The 18,941-nt window shown below is 43.1% G+C and overlaps 1 protein-coding gene across 1 annotated transcript; it reads right to left on the reverse strand.

The window, feature by feature from the left end:
• Positions 1-912: 912 nt before the first annotated feature.
• On the reverse strand, positions 913-17,696 carry TMEM35A (transmembrane protein 35A). Its single transcript, XM_040264957.1, has 2 exons — positions 17,384-17,696; positions 913-2,735 (listed from the first exon to the last, which is right to left on the reverse strand). Exons 1-2 carry the CDS (start codon positions 17,501-17,503, stop codon positions 2,322-2,324), a joined length of 534 nt encoding a protein of 177 aa, XP_040120891.1. The 5' UTR covers positions 17,504-17,696; the 3' UTR covers positions 913-2,321.
• Positions 17,697-18,941: the final 1,245 nt, after the last annotated feature.

The following is an 18,941-nucleotide window of genomic DNA, read 5'->3' on the forward strand; positions in this document are numbered from 1 at the left end:
GCCCTGGGCGTTTTTTGGAAGGAATGATGCTAAAGCTGAAACTCCAATACTTTGGCCACCTCATGCGAAGAGTTGACTCATTGGAAAAGACTCTGATCCTGGGAGGGATTGGGGGCAGGAGGAGAAGGGGACGACAGAGGATGAGATGGCTGGATGGCATCACCGACTCGTTGGACATGAGTTTGTGTGAACTCTGGGAGTTGGTGATGGACAGGGAGGCCTGGCCTGCTGCAGTTTATGGGGTCACAAAGAGTCGGACACGACTGAGTGACTGAACTGAACTGAACAGCAAAAATGGTTATTTGCCACATCTTACATGCTTTTCAAAGTACTTTCAAGTTTAATCATGCATGAAAACTGACTATTCAACATTTTCTATGATAGCTGCTCTTCCTTATCTAGTAAAACTGAAAAATTATTGAGACACATGTTCATAGTTTTAATCATTTCATAGACTCATATGTAGATTGGAAAGAATTTTAAGCTTTCAATCACCTTGTTTTTGTAAATGAAATTGGGGCCCTGAGTGGTAAAATAATTTGCCTCATGTGACAAGTCTGTGGCACTGGAATTTGTGCCAGTTTGTGGGTACATATATAGTGAGACACTCTGGCTCATCTTCATTTATTCATCTGCAATTCTTTTTTTGTGAAATCATTCTTCAACCTTCGCTTGGCATCACCAAACCTGGGAATTGTACTGAGATCTTAATTTTGTGGCTTTCTGTTTCATGTGCTGACATCACAAAATTGTGAGTGAACTTAAATGAGATTAGAAAGTTTGTAACCTCACTAGTATATTATTGTACTCACCCTTGTCTTTATTTTCCTCCTACATCCACTCAAAAATAAAACAGCCTGAATCCCATGATATGACCCTTTCTTTCCAGACTTTCATTATTTGTCCAGACTATTTCCTCCAAACTTCAAAAATGTTTATTTTGAAAGAATGAGAGAAATAAGACAGAGGTATCATTTAACAAGAACAATGACACTGAAGAAAATACATTAATTCGTACTCCCCACACACAACACCCCCACCCCTTTCCCCATCCCTGGCACAATGATATTTAAACCATCAGAGCACATCTAACAAGGAGAAGCAGCAGTATATAATGAAGAAAGCAATTTTCATACTGCTCAATCTGACTAACCCATGTCCTTCCCCCAGCTAAACTCCACCCACTGAAAGAGCTGTAGTAGAGCAGACAACCATGGGGGTAACTTGGATCTCTGCTTACACTAGCAAAGTTCAGTGAAAATTCAGTAAGAATAGTGAATCTGATTTGCAGAAAAGACTGGATACAGCTCATCTGTCAAATTTCAGATGATTGAAGAGAACAGCTAGAGTTGGAGATTCACAGACTTCTAATAGGACTAATCTTTGCTCCCTAAACTGCAACAGTGGAGCAGCTGCCAAATATTGGTTAGCTGCTGAGAATAGTGGAAGTGAGGCAGCTTTTGGCTTAAGAAAATCCAAAATAGATGTCTGATAACAAGTTTATTGTTTCAGTTTCCAACTGTGAATAAAGGAGCTTAGTAGGCTGGGCTCCGACAAAGGCAAGGTGAAACTTCCGATTTTATCACTTGAAGAATTAGGCTATCTACTGACTGCATTATTTCCCTTATTTTAATTAAACTCAATATGGAGTATTTACAATTTAAACAACTTTTAAAGTAGAGGTTAATTCATTTTACATGTAACTCGGTGTCTCAAATTGAAGGAACTTTTTCCTAAAGCGGGAGGTTTTTCAGCTTAAACTGAGGGATCCCTGTATCCCATGGGAATACATAGTTTGTTTTATACCAAGAAGTAAGTGGGATTCTCTTTATAGGAGATTTGTTTTATTCTGCCTTCACTAGAATCAGTCTATAAAGGAAAGGTTACCTATGCAGGATTAGTTCAAGATCAGAGCCTTTTCCTTTGCACATGCCTGCAAACACACAGATACACACACCCACACACATCCACACACACACACACACACACAGAGTAAGTAACGTTTACCCACACATAATCTCACAGTCACATGCTTGCTGGACTCCATCTCACAAATACACTTCAATAGTTAGCCATATACATGTACATGCAGCAAGATGTGAGAGTTGCCCCAGAGTGATTAAAGGTGGTGCACACACGTCTATGTGGGGAGGTCATTTTAGGGTATAGGTGTACACAAGCCAATAGGACCATCAACTTGCAGGTTATATGTGTCCTTTTCCCCCAAGATAAATAAATCAAATGAAAAACACACACTGACATCTTCCTGGGTGTCATGGAGGCAACTGCCTGGAAGGTCCATTTTTTGCACTTCTGCTCTCCTACGACAATTTCATTTTGCCCTGAGGGGCCTTCTCGTATAAGGATGGTTGCTCCTCGGTATTCCCGGCATTGCCGTCACTCCCCGCATTCCCTGGTGGAGAGGATTTCTTCTCAGAAGACCGGTCTTCAGGCTTGCGGGCAATCAGCAGGCGGCAGGTGAGCAGGATTCCAAACACCAGGGCATGGGCGTAGCGTTTGAGAGGATCACCGACTAGCTGGTGGAAGAAGAGGACCGCCAACACCAGCAAGAGGAGGAAAAAGTTGGCCACATCTTTGGGACGCCCAGGCACAAGAGTCATGACAATGCCACAGGCCACCTCAAGAGCACCAATGCTTTTGCGGAGGAGAATGGAATTGATCCCCATTTTCTTCAGCAGAGGGAGGGCTCGCACATAGCTCTTGTAAGCACGTTTCTAGAGTGGAATACCATAAAGAAATCGCTGCATTAACCATGATTTTACCATTAGAATGAAGAGCACACAAGCAAGGTCCTTCTTCCCCACCATCCCCTTTTCACACCAGTCAAGGGTATCCTGTTCTTTGTTTACCATGTCCCCTAAATAAGAATCTTATAATAAAGGGAAAAAAGCAAGCAATCCGCTGAGATCCTTGTGATTTAATCCTTAGTAACACCATCAAAGGTAACAGAATTTGACTTTATAGTTTGAAAACATTTTTTTTCTGCCATACCAAGTGCCAGCACTGGGGATTTGGGATCTTAGTTCCAGACCAGGGATCAAACCCAGGCCCTCCTGCAGTAGTGGAAACACCCTTGAAAAAAATTTTTTTCTGATTATAAATCATAAACAACATTAAGAATTTAAAAGAAAATTCATTGGGCCCATAAAAACTGGTAGAGATTAGCCATATCCACATTTTCCGGTGCCTACTTTGTCCAAATGCAGATGCATATGAGCAACAACAAAAATGAAACAAGACAATAAAGCCTCACTAATTTGGACTTTTCTAATTTGGACTTTTTGATAATTCAAAAAATATCTGATCAGAGTTTACATTTGTGGAATCTGTAAAAAAATTGTTTAAAGTGTGCTAAGCAAACAGAAAAATCTAAATGTATGCAAATATTAGCCCCTTATATATCTTTAAGATATAGTAAGCCAAAAATCATTCTTATGGTCATTGATATAAATCCCTGGGCTTTTACAAGACACTGATTAATTTTAATTCAATAAACACTTATTGAATACCTATTATGGATTATGTGATGGAGATATAGAGATGAATATGACAGGGTCAAGAAGCTGTTGTTCTAGTGGGGGGAAACATGCATAAAAACATCATGGAAGCAACATGGTTAGTGGTATATAATAGAGTACTGTATAAGGTCTAATTGTAGCCCAAGGCAGATATCATGGAACAAAGAAGGGAGGCACTGGTTATACTACAAAGTAATAGAATTTTACTGACCTTAGAGTAATAGATAATAATATTTTTCACTATTCAGATGGACCCAATCCTCATCTTGTAGTAAATTGATGAGATTTTATCAAATCTGTTTTTCCTGGTTTTGCCCACTACTTTGTTTTCATGAAGTATCAATTCACTCAATATTTATTAAGTGCCTCCTTGTGCTAAGCATTGTGCTTGGTACTCTGGATTCAGATATCAATCATTCAAAAGCCTTGCCTTCCTAAAGTTTGCATTTATAGGAAAAAAAGTTATGGAAGTACATAAATACAATGTAGCATTATGGTCGTAGGTACAGTGGAGACGCACTGGAGTGGTCAAATTTCCCTAGATGGGGACTGAGAAAAGCTAGAACGGAATCTTAAAGAAGAGCAGGTGTTTGCAGGATCAATAAGGGAAGGCCAGTGCAGGCAGAGGAAGCTGGATGAGTAAAGGCCCTAAAGGACATAATAGACTGGTGTATTTCAAACACTGCCCCAGCTCAGCATAGGTTGGGGGAGGGAGAGGTAACGGGGAGACATGAGACAGAGACGACAGATATGAATCAGATCATAGAGTATAGCATTGTGGAGCTGGACTTTATCTTATAAGCCAAGAGAACAGCATAATTTGCTTTTAAGGAAGATCTCTCTGGAAGTAGCATCAAGGATGGATTGGGAGAGGTATGCCTGGAAGTGAGATCAGGTGAGAGACCTGGACTAGAGTAATGACAATAAGGACAGAGGGAAGGGATGGAGTCAAGGATACTTTGAATGCAAAGTCAACAGGACTTGATGTTTTATCAGATGTGGAAAGGGAGAAGTCAAGACTGCATATGGAAGAAGAGGGGGAAGAGGCAAGAAGGAATGAGGAACTCAGTTTGGAGTTTTTTAGTTGAAGTATCTCTAAGACATCTCTAAGCGGAGCTGTCTCATAGGCAACTCAGTAATAGAGGTCTGGGGTAAAGATACAGAATTGATAGTCATCAGTATTCCCAGGTAGAATGTATACAGTGGGAAATTTTGTGTGACAGACAATTTAATAAGGGGAGGAAGAAGAGAATCCACAACATAGAGGCCAGTGTGGTTAGAAAAGTAGGAGGCAACCCAGGAGAGATGGGGTCATAAGGGCCAAGAATTTTAAGAAGAGAATAGTCAAAAGCACCAGATGCAAGACAAATATTATAAGAATCAGGCAGAAAGACAACTTGACCTGTCGGGAGCATCTGGTGCTTAGAATAATGTTCACACACTCTAGTTTGGAACGAATGTTAAGTCATTTCTCTAGTGAATGTACCTTTATTTCATGGACTAATTATCATGAGTGGCACAAGATAATCCTTTATGAGTACTGTTTTAAGATCCATGGTTTAGATTAAAAAAAAAAAAGCATGGGTTTGGATTCAAACAGGTTTGGCTTCAAATCCTATCTCTGTTACTTTCTAGTTGGGTGCCCCCTGGGCAAATTACTTGCTTCTCTGAGTCTCATTTTCCTGAGCAAAACTGGGACTAAGATGAAATGAGTAAGGCTATGTCCCCTGAGTACAAAATCTAAGGCACCAAAACACTCATTGATTAAGGTAAATAATATCCACACACACAAAAAAAATCACAACTTTAAACAGAGGCAGGATCCGATTTTGCACTTTTACGACCATGCCTCATACCTCTTCCTAAACCTGGCCCTGTCAGATCCTGTCTTAGTTGTCTTTATTTACCTTTATTCACCTCTGACTGGTTTCATCTCCTTGCTCACAGCATTCTCATTTTTGGTGTATCCTTGACTCTTGAAGCTTCCAAATAATTTGGGTTCCTTGGTAGCTCAGACGGTAAAGAATCTGCCTGCAATGTAGGAGACCCAGGTTTGATCCCTGGGTCAGGAAGATCCCCTGGAGAAGGGAATGACCACCCACTCCACTATTCTTGCCTGGAGAATCCCATGGACAGAGGAGCCTGGCGGTCTACAGTCCATGGGGTCACAAAGAGTTGGACACAACTGAGCAACTTTCACTTCAATCACCTCTAGTCCCTACCCTGTTACTGAGCATATAAGAAAACTCAAAGTATCAGTCCTTCCTCCTCCATCTCATTTTAGGTTAAATCAGGGATTTTCAGAGAAAAATTAGGAGAGGTTGACCAGCAGGATGAGTAAAACCCTGGGTTTAACTGAGCTAGACACATGTGGATCAGAGTTGAGTCAAGGGATAGGGCATCTGGTGGTTTCCTCTTACTATTAGCCTAGATGCCACCTGCTCACTCTCTGTCCCTCTACACTCTGGTGATGGTAGCCGGGGGACATGAGGGAAAGAAATCTTGACCCAAGAGTTTTTCTTATCACTCTGAAGGTAGGACTTTTTCTAATTAGCAACACAAAGCTCCCCAAGAGGCAGATCCTAAATCCTAAGTGTAACCTTCTAACATAATAAACACAGGAAGTAGGATGAGTTTCTTACAATCAGTTCAGAGTAAAGATTTCTAGATGCTGACTGAGTGGCTTCTGGAAACATTCCTTTGTTTTGCCTAGGGATAACCACCCATCTCCTCCTGGGGCAGTGGCCGAGAGGAGCAACCCAATGTCCAAGGAGTGGTGGCTTCACGGGCACAGGAGGGCTGAGAGGACCTATTCCACATTCAAGGTCAGGAGGGGCAGTGGTGAGGAGATACCCTTCATCCAAGGTAAGGAGCAGCAGCTGTGCTTTGCTGGAGCAGCTGTGAAAGATACCCCACATCCAAGGTACGAGAAACCCAAGTAAGATGGTAGGTGTTGCAAGAGGGCATCAGAGGGCAGACACACTGGAACCATACTCACAGAAAACTAGTCAATCTAATCACACTAGGACCACAGCCTTGTCTAACTCAGTGAAACTAAGCTATGCCCTGTGGGGCCACCCAAGACAGGTGGGTTGTGGGGGAGAGGTCTGACAGAATGTGGTCCACTGGAGAAGGGAATGGCAAACCACTTCAGTATTCTTGCCTTGAGAACCCCATGAACAGTATGAAAAGGCAAAATGATAGGATACCAAAAGAGGAACTCCCCAGGTCATTAGGTGCCCAATATGCTACTGGAGATCAGTAGAGAAAAAAACTCCAGAAAGAATGAAGGGAAGGAGCCAAAGCAGAAACAATACCCAGCTGTGAATGTGACTGGTGATAGAAGCAAGGTCTGATACTGTAAAGAGCAGTATTGCATAGGGACCTGGAATGTTAGGTCCATGAATCAAGCCAAATTGGAAGTGGTCAAACAAGAGACGGCAACAGTGAAAGTCGACATTCTAGGAATCAGCGAACTAAAATGGGCTGGAATGGGTGAACTTAACTCAGATGACCATTATATCTACTAGTGTGGGCAGGAATCCCTCAGAAGAAATGGAGTAGCCAGCATGGTCAATAAAAGAGTCCAAAATGCAATACTTGGATGCAATCCCAAAAACAACAGAATGATCTCTGATCATTTCCAAGGCAAACCATTCAGTATCACAGTAATCCAAGTCTATGCCCCAACCAGTAATGCTGAAGAAGCTGAAGTCGAATGGTTCTATGAAGACCTACAAGACTGTCTAGAACTAACACCCAAAAAAGATGTCCTTTTCATTATAGGGGACTGGAATGCAAAAGTAGGAAGTCAAGAAACACCTGGGGTAATAGGCAAATTTGGCCTTGGAATATGGAATGAAGCAAGGCAAAGGCTAATAGAGTTTTGCCAAGAGGACGCACTGATCATAGCAAACACCCTCTTCCAACAACACAAGAGAAGACTCTACACATGGACATCACCAGATGGTCGACACCAGAATCATATTGATTATATTCTTTGCAGCCAAAGATGGAGAAGCTCTATACAGTCAGCAAAAACAAGACCGGGAGCTGACTGTGGCTCAGATCATGAACTCCTTATTGCCAAATTCAGACTGAAATTGAAGACAGTAGGGAAAACCACTAGACCATTCAGGCATGACCTAAATCAAATCCCTTATGATTATACAGTGGAAGTGAGAAATAGATTTAAGGGACTAGATCTGATAGATAGAGTGCCTGATGAACTATGGATGGAGGTCCGTGACATTGTACAGGAGACAGGGATCAAGACCATCCTCATGGAAAAGAAATGCAAAAAAGCAAATGGCTGTCTGGGGAGGCCTTACAAATAGCTGTGAAAAGAAGAGAGGCGAAAAGCAAAGGAGAAAAGGAAAGATATAAGCCTCTGGACATGGACCAACAGACTGGTTCCAAGTAGGAAAAGGAGTACGTCAAGGCTGTATATTGTCACCCTGCTTATTTAACTTATATGCAGAGGACATCATGAGAAACGCTGGGCTGGAAGAAACACAAGCTGGAATCAAGATTGCCGGTAGAAATATCAATAACCTCAGATATGCAGATAACACCACCCTTATGGCAGAAAGTGAAGAGGAACTAAAAAGCCTCTTGATGAAAGTAAGAGAGGAGAGTGAAAAACTTGGCTTAAAGCTCAACATTCAGAAAACGAAGATCATGGCATCCAGTCCCATCACTCCATGGGAAATAGATGGATAAACAGTGGAAACAGTGTCAGACTTTATTTTGGGGGGCTCCAAAATCACTGCAGATGGTGATTGCAGCCATGAAATTAAAAGACGCTTACTCCTTGGAAGAAAAGTTATGACCAACCTAGATAGCATATTCAAAAGCAGAGACATTACTTTGCCAACTAAGGTCTGTCTAGTCAAGGATATGGTTTTTCCAGTAGTCATGTATGGATGTGAGAGTTGGACTGTGAAGAAGGCTGAGCACTCAAGAATTGATGCTTTTAAACTGTGGTGTTGGAGAAGACTCTTGAGAGTCCCTTGGATGGCAAGGAGATCCAACCAGTCCATTCTGAAGGAGATCAACCCTGGGATTTCTTTGGAAGGAATGATGCTAAAGCTGAAACTCCAGTACTTTGGCCATCTCATGCGAAGAGTTGACTCACTGGAAAAGACTCTCATGCTGGGAGGGATTGGGGGCAGGAAGAGAAGGGGACGACAGAGGATGAGATGGCTGGATGGCATCACGGACTCGATGGACGTGAGTCTGAGTGAACTCCGGGAGTTGGTGATGGACAGGGAGGCCTGGTGTGCTGCAATTCATGAGGTCACAAAGAGTTGGACATGACTGAGTGACTGAACTGAACTGATAAGCATCTGAATGCAGAGTTCCAAAGAATAGTAAGGAGAGATAAGAAAGCCTTGTTCAGCGATCAATGCAAAGAAATAGAGGAAAAGAACAGAATGGGAAAGGCTAGAGATCTCTTCAAGAAAATCAGAGATACCAAGGGAACATTTCATGCAAAGATGGGCTTGCTAAAGGACAGAAATGGTATGGACCTAACAGAAGCAGAAGATATTAAGAAGAGGTAGCAAGAATACACAGAAGAACTGTACAAAAAAGATCTTCACGACCCAGATGATCACAATGGTGTGATCACTCACCTAGAGCCAGACATCCTGGAATGTGAAGTCAAGTGGGCCTTAGAAAGCATCAGTATGAACAAAGCTAGTGGAGGTGATGGCATTCCAGTGGAGCTATTTCAAATCCTGAAAGATGATGCTGTGAAAGTGCTGCACTCAATATGCCAGCAAATTTGGAAAACTCAGCAGCGGCCACAGGACTGGAAAAAAAGTCAGTTTTCATTCCAATCACTAAGAAAGGCAATGCCAAAGAATGCTCAAACTACCACAGAATTGCACTCATCTCACATGCTAGTAAAGTAATGCTCAAAATTCTCCAAGCCAGGCTTCAGCAATACTTGAACTGTGAACTCCCTGATGTTCAAGCTGCTTTTAGAAAAGGCAGAGGAACCAGAGATCAAATTGCCAACATTCGCTGGATCATGGAAAAAGCAAGAGAGTTCCAGAAACACATCTATTTCTGCTTTATTGACTATGCCAAAGCCTTTGACTATGCCTTAATCTTTGATCACAATAAACTGTGGAAAATTCTGAGAGAGATGGAAATACCAGACCACCTGACCTGCCTCTTGAGAAATGTATATGCAGGTCAGGAAGTCACAGTTAGAACTGGACATGGAACAACAGACTGGTTCCAAATAGGAAAAGGAGTACATCAAGGCTGTATATTGTCACCCTGCTTATTTAAGTTATATGCAGAGGACATCATGAGAAATGCTGGGCTGGAAGAAGCACAAGCTGGAATCAAGATTGCCAGGAGAAATATCAATAACCTCAGATATGCAGATGACACCACCCTTATGGCAGAAAGTGAAGAGGAACTAAAAAGCCTCTTGATGAAAGTGAAAGTGGAGAGTGAAAAACTTGGCTTAAAGCTCAACATTCAGAAAACGAAGATCATGGCATCCAGTCCCATCACTCCATGGGAAATAGATGGGGAAACAGTGGAAACAGTGTCAGACTTTATTTTGGGGGGGCTCCAAAATCACTGCAGATGGTGACTGTCGCCATGAAAGTAAAAGACACTTACTCCTTGGAAGGAAAGTTATGACCAACCTAGATAGCATATTCAAAAGCAGAGACATTACTTTGCCAACAAAGGCCCGTCTAATCAAGGCTATGGTTTTTCCTGTGGTCATGTATGATGTGAGAGTTGGACTCTGAAGAAGGCTGAGCGCCAAAGAATTGATGCTTTTGAACTGTGGTGTTGGAGAAGACTCTTGAGAGTCCCTTGGACTGCAAGAAGATCCAACCAGTCCATTCTGAAGGAGATCAACCCTGGGATTTCTTTGGAAGGAATGATGCTAAAGCTGAAACTCCAGTACTTTGGCCACCTCATGCGAAGAGTTGACTCATTGGAAAAGACTCTGATGCTGGGAAGGATTGGGGGCAGGAGGAGAAGGGGACGACCGAGGATGGGATGGCTGGATGGCATCACTGAGTCGATGGACGTGAGTGTGAGTGAACTCTGGGAGTTGGTGATGGACAGGGAGGCCTGGCGTGCTGTGATTCATGGGGTTGCAAAGAGTCGGACACGACTGAGCGACTGAACTGAACTGAATTGAACCACCCATCATTGAAGAATAGATTTTTATCTATACTATAGTAGAATCTGTGGGCCAAATTCCAGGTCTTTAAATCAAGTTCCTATGACCTCGATGAACACTTTTCTCTCCGTTTGGTATAACTCCATATTACTTTTTCAGTTTATCTAACCTCTGGAACTGCAGCTGTGAATATTTGTATGCAGCAGTTGCCTCCTTCTTTCCTTCTTTTCTCAAGAGGAAACTGCATGTGGATAAGCCATTTCATCACATCTTTAGTTTAAAGCTGAGCAGGTACAGATAGTGTCTCTTCCTCAGGACTCCAGACAATGAACGTTTAACTTGTTAGAGATGGGACTCAGCTTGGATAGGGTCTTGACAGTATAGGAAGCCCTTTATTCTTTCTCCTGTACAGGAGAAAGACATCAAAAGTATCCTACTATTGCCAGCCCCCACAATACTCGGGCCAGGTCACCTCAATTCTAATAGAAGGGTCACTTGTCTTAAGTCTACAGTAATTAGATCTCTAAAGACTTTAATTGTTGTGACAATAAGAATAAAGAGTTAACTGAGTCACTTTATCAAAAGGCTCTCACAGTTCACTTTGTTAGGTCTGTTTCTTTCTCACAGACTTTGGATAGGTCTGTTTCTTTTTCACTGCCATGAGCCAGACCCTGTAACCATAGTTTCCTTATAGTAAAAGGAGAGAGAAGGGTTTAGTCAACTTTTTCAAATACCTTTAGTCAAAGACAGTCATCCAGAAATATCCTTGGGCTAAGATTAGCTAAATTCCAATTCTAGTTTTGCCCCTAAATTGCTTGGAGAAAATTAGTTAAGTATTGTATTACCTCAGTTTCCCCCCTTTTGAAATTAAATGAGCATTTTGGAGATTTGGTCAAAGAATCATAACATCATAGCATCAACCAAGGGCCACATACACATATTTTATCATTACTGAAGCACACAATTAGAAATCCATATATTTGCAAGCCACAGTAATTACTTTAATGATAATAGCAATGATTCAAGCTGGTTCATTTGTATAGTATGAGATGGTATGATTCAGACATGAATCAAACGCATATGGAACCTTTCTTTAGTCATATCTTTTTTCTTTTTATCATTTAGTCTTCACAACACTCCAGGGTTCATGATCTCATATTAATTACATTAAACTTGAACACCTCACAACTGTCTAATAATACTCATCTTCGATTACAGTTAATTACCCATCCAAGCCAGCTAACAGGACAAAATGTGAAGAGAGAGCAAATAATTTGTTCCACTTTAGTTCACTTACACCAGTTAGGTAAACGAAAAAAAAAATAACTTGGCTAATATACTGTATAATTCCATTTATTTGTTGCTGTTCAGTCGCTCAGTCATGTTTGATTATTTGCAACCCCACAGACTGCATCACACTAGGCTTCCCTGTCCTTCACTATCTCCCAGAGTTTGCTCAAACTCATATCCATTGAATCGGTGGTGCCATCCAACCATCTCATCCTCTGTTGTCTCCTTCTCCTCCTGCCTTCAATCTTTCCCAGCATCAGGGTCTTTTCCAATGAGTCAATTCTTTGCATGAAGCAGCCAAAGTAAAAACAGTAAAACTAACTTATATTGTTGGAAGTCGAGATTTATGCAGGGGATGGGTGTAGGTACTAATGGGAAGAGGCCATGAGGGAAGTTTCTGGGATGCTGGTCATGTTCTAGTTCTTGATCTAGGTTACACAGGATTCTTAAAATTCCTTGAGCTGTACACTTAGGTGTACATTTCAGTATGTATGTTATACTTCAATACAGTTTATAGGGGAAAACTATATGAAAGCAGAAGAGGGCACTGACAAAAATATATTTTGGCTAAAAACCTCAGTCTGGTTGCTATATTAGATCATAAAGGCTACATAAGTGCTGAAAAATTTACTGACTCAAGTATGATTTTCCTGAATCTCTGTAGGAAAAAAAAAGCCATATGTGAATCATAGATCATCTCTTAAATGCAATAAAAAGCCATCACATGCTTAATTGCCAAATATCATGTGAACAAAAGCACCTTTTAAGCAGTTCTACTTTCCACTATCATATAATGCCCACCTAAAAAGGAAGCTGCTAACCAGAGTGGATCCCTAGGGTCTGACTTCCAGTCTCAGTCAAAAGTCGCTCTAAAACAAGCACAGCTGTTGACCATTGGAGGCTACAACCTCCCTGGCATAAATTCCAATGTAGTTTAGCTTAGGCTAGCTAGCTGTGTAAACTAAGCACAGTCACTTCACATCTCAGGATCAGTCACCTTTCTGAGGGAATAAACGTATTGTACCACCTCAAAGAACAGTCTAAGCATTGGTAAATTACTATCTTATTATGTAGTTGGAATGCAATTAATAGTGTGATTGGAAGCATAAAAGATCACCTGTGGACATTAAATAAAACCCTGGGGAAATACTGGAGGGCATTTAACTACAAATAAGCAAATCATTCAAATCAACAGTAAACCTTCCCTATGAGGGGCTGCAAAGAAGCAGCAAAGACCTGCCCTGTCTTCTTCAGGGTCAAAAATCCTTTGGCTTCAATGTGACAGTATTTTTGGTGTTTTCTTACTGTTCCATTTGTGGCCCTTTGTGCGTGCAGGATAGAACCACTGCTAGTGAACCCCTGCTACAAAGAGCTGAACACCAGAGAGCAAGTCAACCATTGATATGTTAAACTGCCTAGCAGCATTTGTGTCCTGTCTCCCAATTGCGAGTGAATTAATGAAGGCACTTAGTCAAGGGAGTGGTCAGTCATGTTGCATTCACGTGGGATTTAGAGTACTCTATAGTGACACTTGCTAAATTGGGAGGAGGTATGGAGTGACACATACCAAGCGGGCTATTCAAGAGAGGTATCCAGAAATTCTGCACGAGATCCACTATGCACTACCCAGTAGCGAGTGTAGGGTTTTCTATATTAGCTGATTGCTTAGAGGTCTGTTCACCAACACATGTAAAAATAGCAACCTGCTCTTTTAAATGTCTGATTTCAATCCCTTAAACTGGTCCTTCAAATTAGTCAGGAAATCACTGCATAACATAGTGTGAAATAATATCATCACCTGAATCTAGAGCATTTATTGAACACCTACCATTTTCATATACTGTACTAGATTCTGCCATATGCAACCTCAGTTCATATTTATAACAACCTCCTGTGGTAGGTATTCTCCTCATTTTGCAGATGAGGAAACTGAGGCAGACGCTTCAGGAGTGTCAGGTCTTGAACCCAAACCAATATGACTCGAAGTCTGTACTCTTTCCACTACCCTTTCCTGGCTCCCCCAGTAGAGACGGGAAAGAAGTTCATATTCATTTGTCTGTCTAGTTGTTAGCAGTGATTCTCCATGGACGGGACAACACCTAAACACGACACTAATGGCTTTAGAACAACAACAACAAAAATAGTTGATAAGAACAACAAAAAAATCCAAATAAAAAAAAATTGGTTTCAAAGTAAAATGAAACCCCAAAATATGGGATAGGGACAGTTAAACTGGTACCAAAAAAGGAGAAAGAATGTGCCACATATTTTCAAGAATTGGTCGTAAGTTCTGACATCCAAAAAAGCAGTTGTAACCATTAATGATTCCTCTACTGGGAATATTGAGTCACAGATTTGGTTTGTAATCTCTGCTCCAGCAGCAGCTTAGCCTAGCATCTTGAATAAGTCATTAAACTTGCTCTATTTCGGTTTATCCATCAATAAAATAAGCATAACTTTTAAAAATGAATCTACCTCACTGAGATGTTTTAAACAACAATCATAAACAATAAGAACAACAACAACAACTTGAGATTTTATATAAAAAGCCATTGCAGTCAATACATGACTAACTCCATCAATGCAGAGGAATCACTCCTCAATGGAAAACAGAAAATCCCAGATCATTATCCCAGCTGATCTCTGGTTGGAGTCCTGAGGGGCTGTAACCTGCTTCTAAGAGGCAAGAAATGACTTCTGAACTGCATCATCAAGAGCCAACCAGAGAAATCTGAAGGGTGGTGGCCAGCCAAGACAACGCTACAATGACTCATTCATTCACCCAGCCATTCAACGAATATAAACTGAGCACCTTCTTTGTACTAGAACTGAATTGTCCTCACGTTCTATGGGTTCAACAATAAAGCTAGGCTGGCCCAGGCACAATGCAGTGGGCCCTATGCCATAAAGCCATCTCTAGCCTGGGGCCTAATACTCAATACAGGAGAGAACTCTGGACAAGGGCAGTCTGAAAATTCTCCTCAAGCTTCATAGTACTGTGATGTTTACCTCCCAGCTATAGTTCTTCCATTTCTTCCAGGTGCCCTTAAGCACAGAATTGTGCACACACATGCATGTGCATACATGTGCATGCACACATGCATGCGTGCACACACACACACACACACACACACACACACACACACACACACATGGGCTTCCCAGGTAGCTCAGCTGGTAAAGAATCCACCTGCAATGCAGGAGACCTGGGTTCAATCCCTGGGTTGGGAAGATCCCCTGGAGGAGGGCATGGCAACCCACTCCATTATTCTTGCCTGGAGAATCCCCAATGGACAGAGGAGCCTGGCGGGCTACAGTCCATGGGGTTGCAAAGAGTCAGACACAGACACACACACAGACACACACACAGACACACACACACAGAGACACACACAATCATTCTGTACTGCTATATTTGATTACACCTATTTAAATATCTTCCTTTGTATGATATGGAATCTTCATATATTCTGCCTTTCACTAGACTGTAACAGACAGCTCCACTCCCTGGGAAGAAACCTACTGTAAACCCATTTGTGGCTGATCCTCCTCGTGGGCGCCTGCCAAGCTGATCGGAAGCTTCCTGGTGACTCCATCTTAGTTGGATTGTCTGCAGAACCTTACACTGTACTTAGGGTGCAGCTTGGATGGCCTCTAAAGCAGGGTCCAGGGAGACAGGGAGTATACTGAGGAAGGGTACTATGTCCCTACAGAAAGGGAAAGCTTAAATATACCTAAGACACACACACACATACACAAACATATAAATGTATGTATATATGAAAAGGAAAGAAAATCAAGAGCATATGCATTTATTTACAACCTAACACCAAACTACTACTGCCAAGATAATAGTGGCAATTCCCCTCCACCCTTTCCCTCTGCCTTTGGTGGCTTTTGCTACCCCACCTCCTCTCTCCGATGCAGGCTGTCTTGGATACTCATTTTGACCTGATTTCATTTCCATTTGGTCAAATGTTGTGGGAGGAGGGAAAGCGGGAAAGAGAAACACATTAGGATTTGCCACTGGGGCTAGCCCTTGGCCCTTGAGTACCAGCTGCCCTCCCTGACCCCAAGGTGATCCTGTGATGAGAGAGACATGGGAAACACCAGCTTAAACCCTGAGACTGAAGCCAGAGCTTCTTGCAAACATTTCTGAGTATCTATGTTTTGCCAGGCTTCATCCATTTGCAGCTCACGGTTGAGGGGCTCTGGAAGGCTCCGCAGTGAGCTCCAGAAGAGCTATTTATTCCTGTCAACTGTCAGCATGTGGGGCTATTCCTCCTTGCCTCAGCCCTAATGGGGAGTCCCTCTTGCCTCTTCTCTCCTCCTTCTTCTCTCCTAAGCTCCTTTCCTTCTTGACCTTGAGAGCCTAGTAATGGGTTCCCTCCCAGGACTGGCAGTCTGGCAGAAGCAGTGAAAAGGAGGTTCTCTTCAGCTGGGGTGGGGTAATGAAGAGGCAGAGTGACTGGAGGAGAAGCGAGAGAGCAAGAAAGTGCTGGAAACAGCCCCTGTCATCTCCTTCCTACTGCACAGCCTGGGAACAAGTCCTCTTCATACCCAGCTGGGGAGTGCAGCCCAGCCCCCAGGTTGCAGAGGAGATGTTTTGGTCAGTCACCTTCAGGTGATTTGAACTCTGCAGAGGGGAAACCCTGCAGAGGGCCTGGCCTTGGGCATCCACAGGAGCCAAGATGGGGATTATGGACTATTTTGCAGGAGGGAAAAAGCAGACTGCAGATTAGCCCAGAAACAACACAAAACAAAACATCCAGTTTTCCCTTGAGAGAAGAAGAAGCAGGGTTTCAGTGACCTTTATTTGGGCCAAGTCTGCTTTTGTCTCGAGGATACAGACACACGCCCAGGCAGCTAGGGGAATACCATCCGCTCCCCATCTGGGATGAGGGATACCATCTCCACCCCTAAAAATTGCTTGTATTAGTAGCCCATTCGCCCTCAGCTCTTTCCTCCTTCCCTTTTGTTCTTCCTCAAGATAAATAAACTCTCCAGCTTGCTAAACTCTTAGCTCCAAGGGAAGCAATCAGACTTGCAAGCTGGTTGCCCGGACTTTGGGTGTGCTGGAAGGAGGAAAGGGCTCCTGCCGGTGACAGGTGTTACGCAGGTCTCAGCCCTCGGGTTTACTTGGGGGTGGAGGGTTTACTTGGGCAACCCCTCCCCCAACTGGCATTCAGCGGCTCCCTAACAGTTGTTCCCGGCTAGCTCTCGCTCTCGTCCAGCTGCTCCTTCCCAGCTGCAAAGTTGTTGGGGAGAAGGGAGGGTCCGGGGTGGGGGTAGGGGTGAAAGGGCTGGGACCTTGGACCAGGGAGGAAAGAAGGGGAGAGGTACTCTCCATCCCTTCGGAGTGCGCTCCTCATCACCCGTTTGCTTCACTTACCATCTCACTGTAGGCATCCTTGCTGAGCCTGGGGGTCAACTTGATAGTCCCCATGAAAACAAAGAAGAGTCCCAGGGCCACTGAGAGGGCCACGACGGTTACAGTTCTAGGGGATGCCATGGGGTCACCAAGGCAGGTCCGGACTAATCGTTCTGCTTTGCGCACCCTCTGGCCTAAGGCGCAGGCACTTAGCGCAGAGAGAGCTAGAGGGACACTGCGGAGGCAGCAGGCAGCTAGAATGACAAAGGGAGAGGAGGGAGCTCGAGGGAAAAATTGAGAGATCGAGATTCAACCTCTCACTACAACAATCGCTGGGTCCTAATGCCCTACGCTTGCTCTTCACTGGCCGGAAAGCACAGTCTCGAAATTAAACGAAGTCCCAAACTGAGGTAGAAACTTCAAGCCTTAAATGGAGAAATAGGTAGGTTATGTTGCGAATTCAGTCCCCAGGCTGCCTCTGAAATGAGGAATGAAGGAAGATCATTCTATCACTTCCCCCAGGAGCGCTTTCGATCTCTCTAGTTCTTTAATTATTCACTCTCCCTTTTCAGCCTCTCTCCTCTCCCCTTATCCTTTCTCTCTCCTTCTCTTCCCTTTTCCTTTCCTTCACCAAAACATGAGCCCTTGGAGTTGCTAGTTTCTGCAGTAGGTAACACTGGAGGATGAATCTGCAAAGTTTTCAGGCTTGATTGTTGCCAAAGAAAGCTTTATCTTCCTCTTCCTCCAAGTTTTTTCATGGCTCCTATTGCTCAGGGGTTAATTTCAGAGTTTTAAAATTGACATTTAAGGCCCTCCACATTTGGACCTCTGCCTCTCTTTGGAGGTTTGTGTGTGTTCAGTCATGTCCAGCTCTTTGCGACCCCATGGACTGTAGCCCACCAGGCTCCTCTGTCCATGGAATTTCCCAGGCAAGAATACTGGAGTGGGTTGCCATTCCCTTCTCCAGGGGATCTTCCCGACCCAGGGATCAAACCCCCGTCTCCTGCTTGACAGGCAGATACTTTACCAATGAGCCACCTGGGAAGCCCCTTTGGAGGTTTATCTTCCCACAACCCGCACTGCTACCCCGTCTCCTTTCTACTCCTGGTCCCATTCAACCTGAGATGTCCCACCTCCCCTACATTCGCTTTCCCTGCTCGGTCTCTCTTCACTAGCCATCAGCCTTTCCTTCAGAGTCACCTCCTCCATAAAGACTTCCCTGATGCGCTCCCAGCTGGGTATGATTTCTCCCTCTGACTTCCTGTTCTAGTAACCAAGATTTATTGGCCGTTAACTAAGTGCTAGACTGCCCTTGACTTGTATTAACTAATTTTATCTTAACAACATCAGTAAGCTAGATATGAGTTCCCATTTTATGGATGTCACATTGAGGAAGTTTAATTAACACAGGGAAGTTAATCCAAGTAACTTGCTCTAGAGTATATGCTAGTAAGTGGAGAGACAGAAATCAAACCTGGGCAGTCATTTCCAGAGCCCAGGTTCTCAACCATTCATCTGCTGCCTCTCTGTATAATATTTTGCATCATAAATATGGCACTTACCTGATACTGCTGAACGT

The sequence above is a fragment of the Oryx dammah genome, unplaced genomic scaffold, assembly GCF_014754425.2.
Source record: "Oryx dammah isolate SB20612 unplaced genomic scaffold, SCBI_Odam_1.1 HiC_scaffold_23, whole genome shotgun sequence".
Lineage (NCBI taxonomy): Eukaryota > Metazoa > Chordata > Mammalia > Artiodactyla > Bovidae > Oryx > Oryx dammah.

Coding starts and splice junctions, on each gene's coding strand:
- TMEM35A (XM_040264957.1), bottom strand. CDS start 17,503: ATGGCATCCCCTAGAACTGTAACCGTCGTGGCCCTCTCAGTGGCCCTG. Junction 2,736..17,383: donor AGGATGCCTACAGTGAGATG/GTAAGTGAAGCA, acceptor ATTCCACTCTAG/AAACGTGCTTACAAGAGCTA.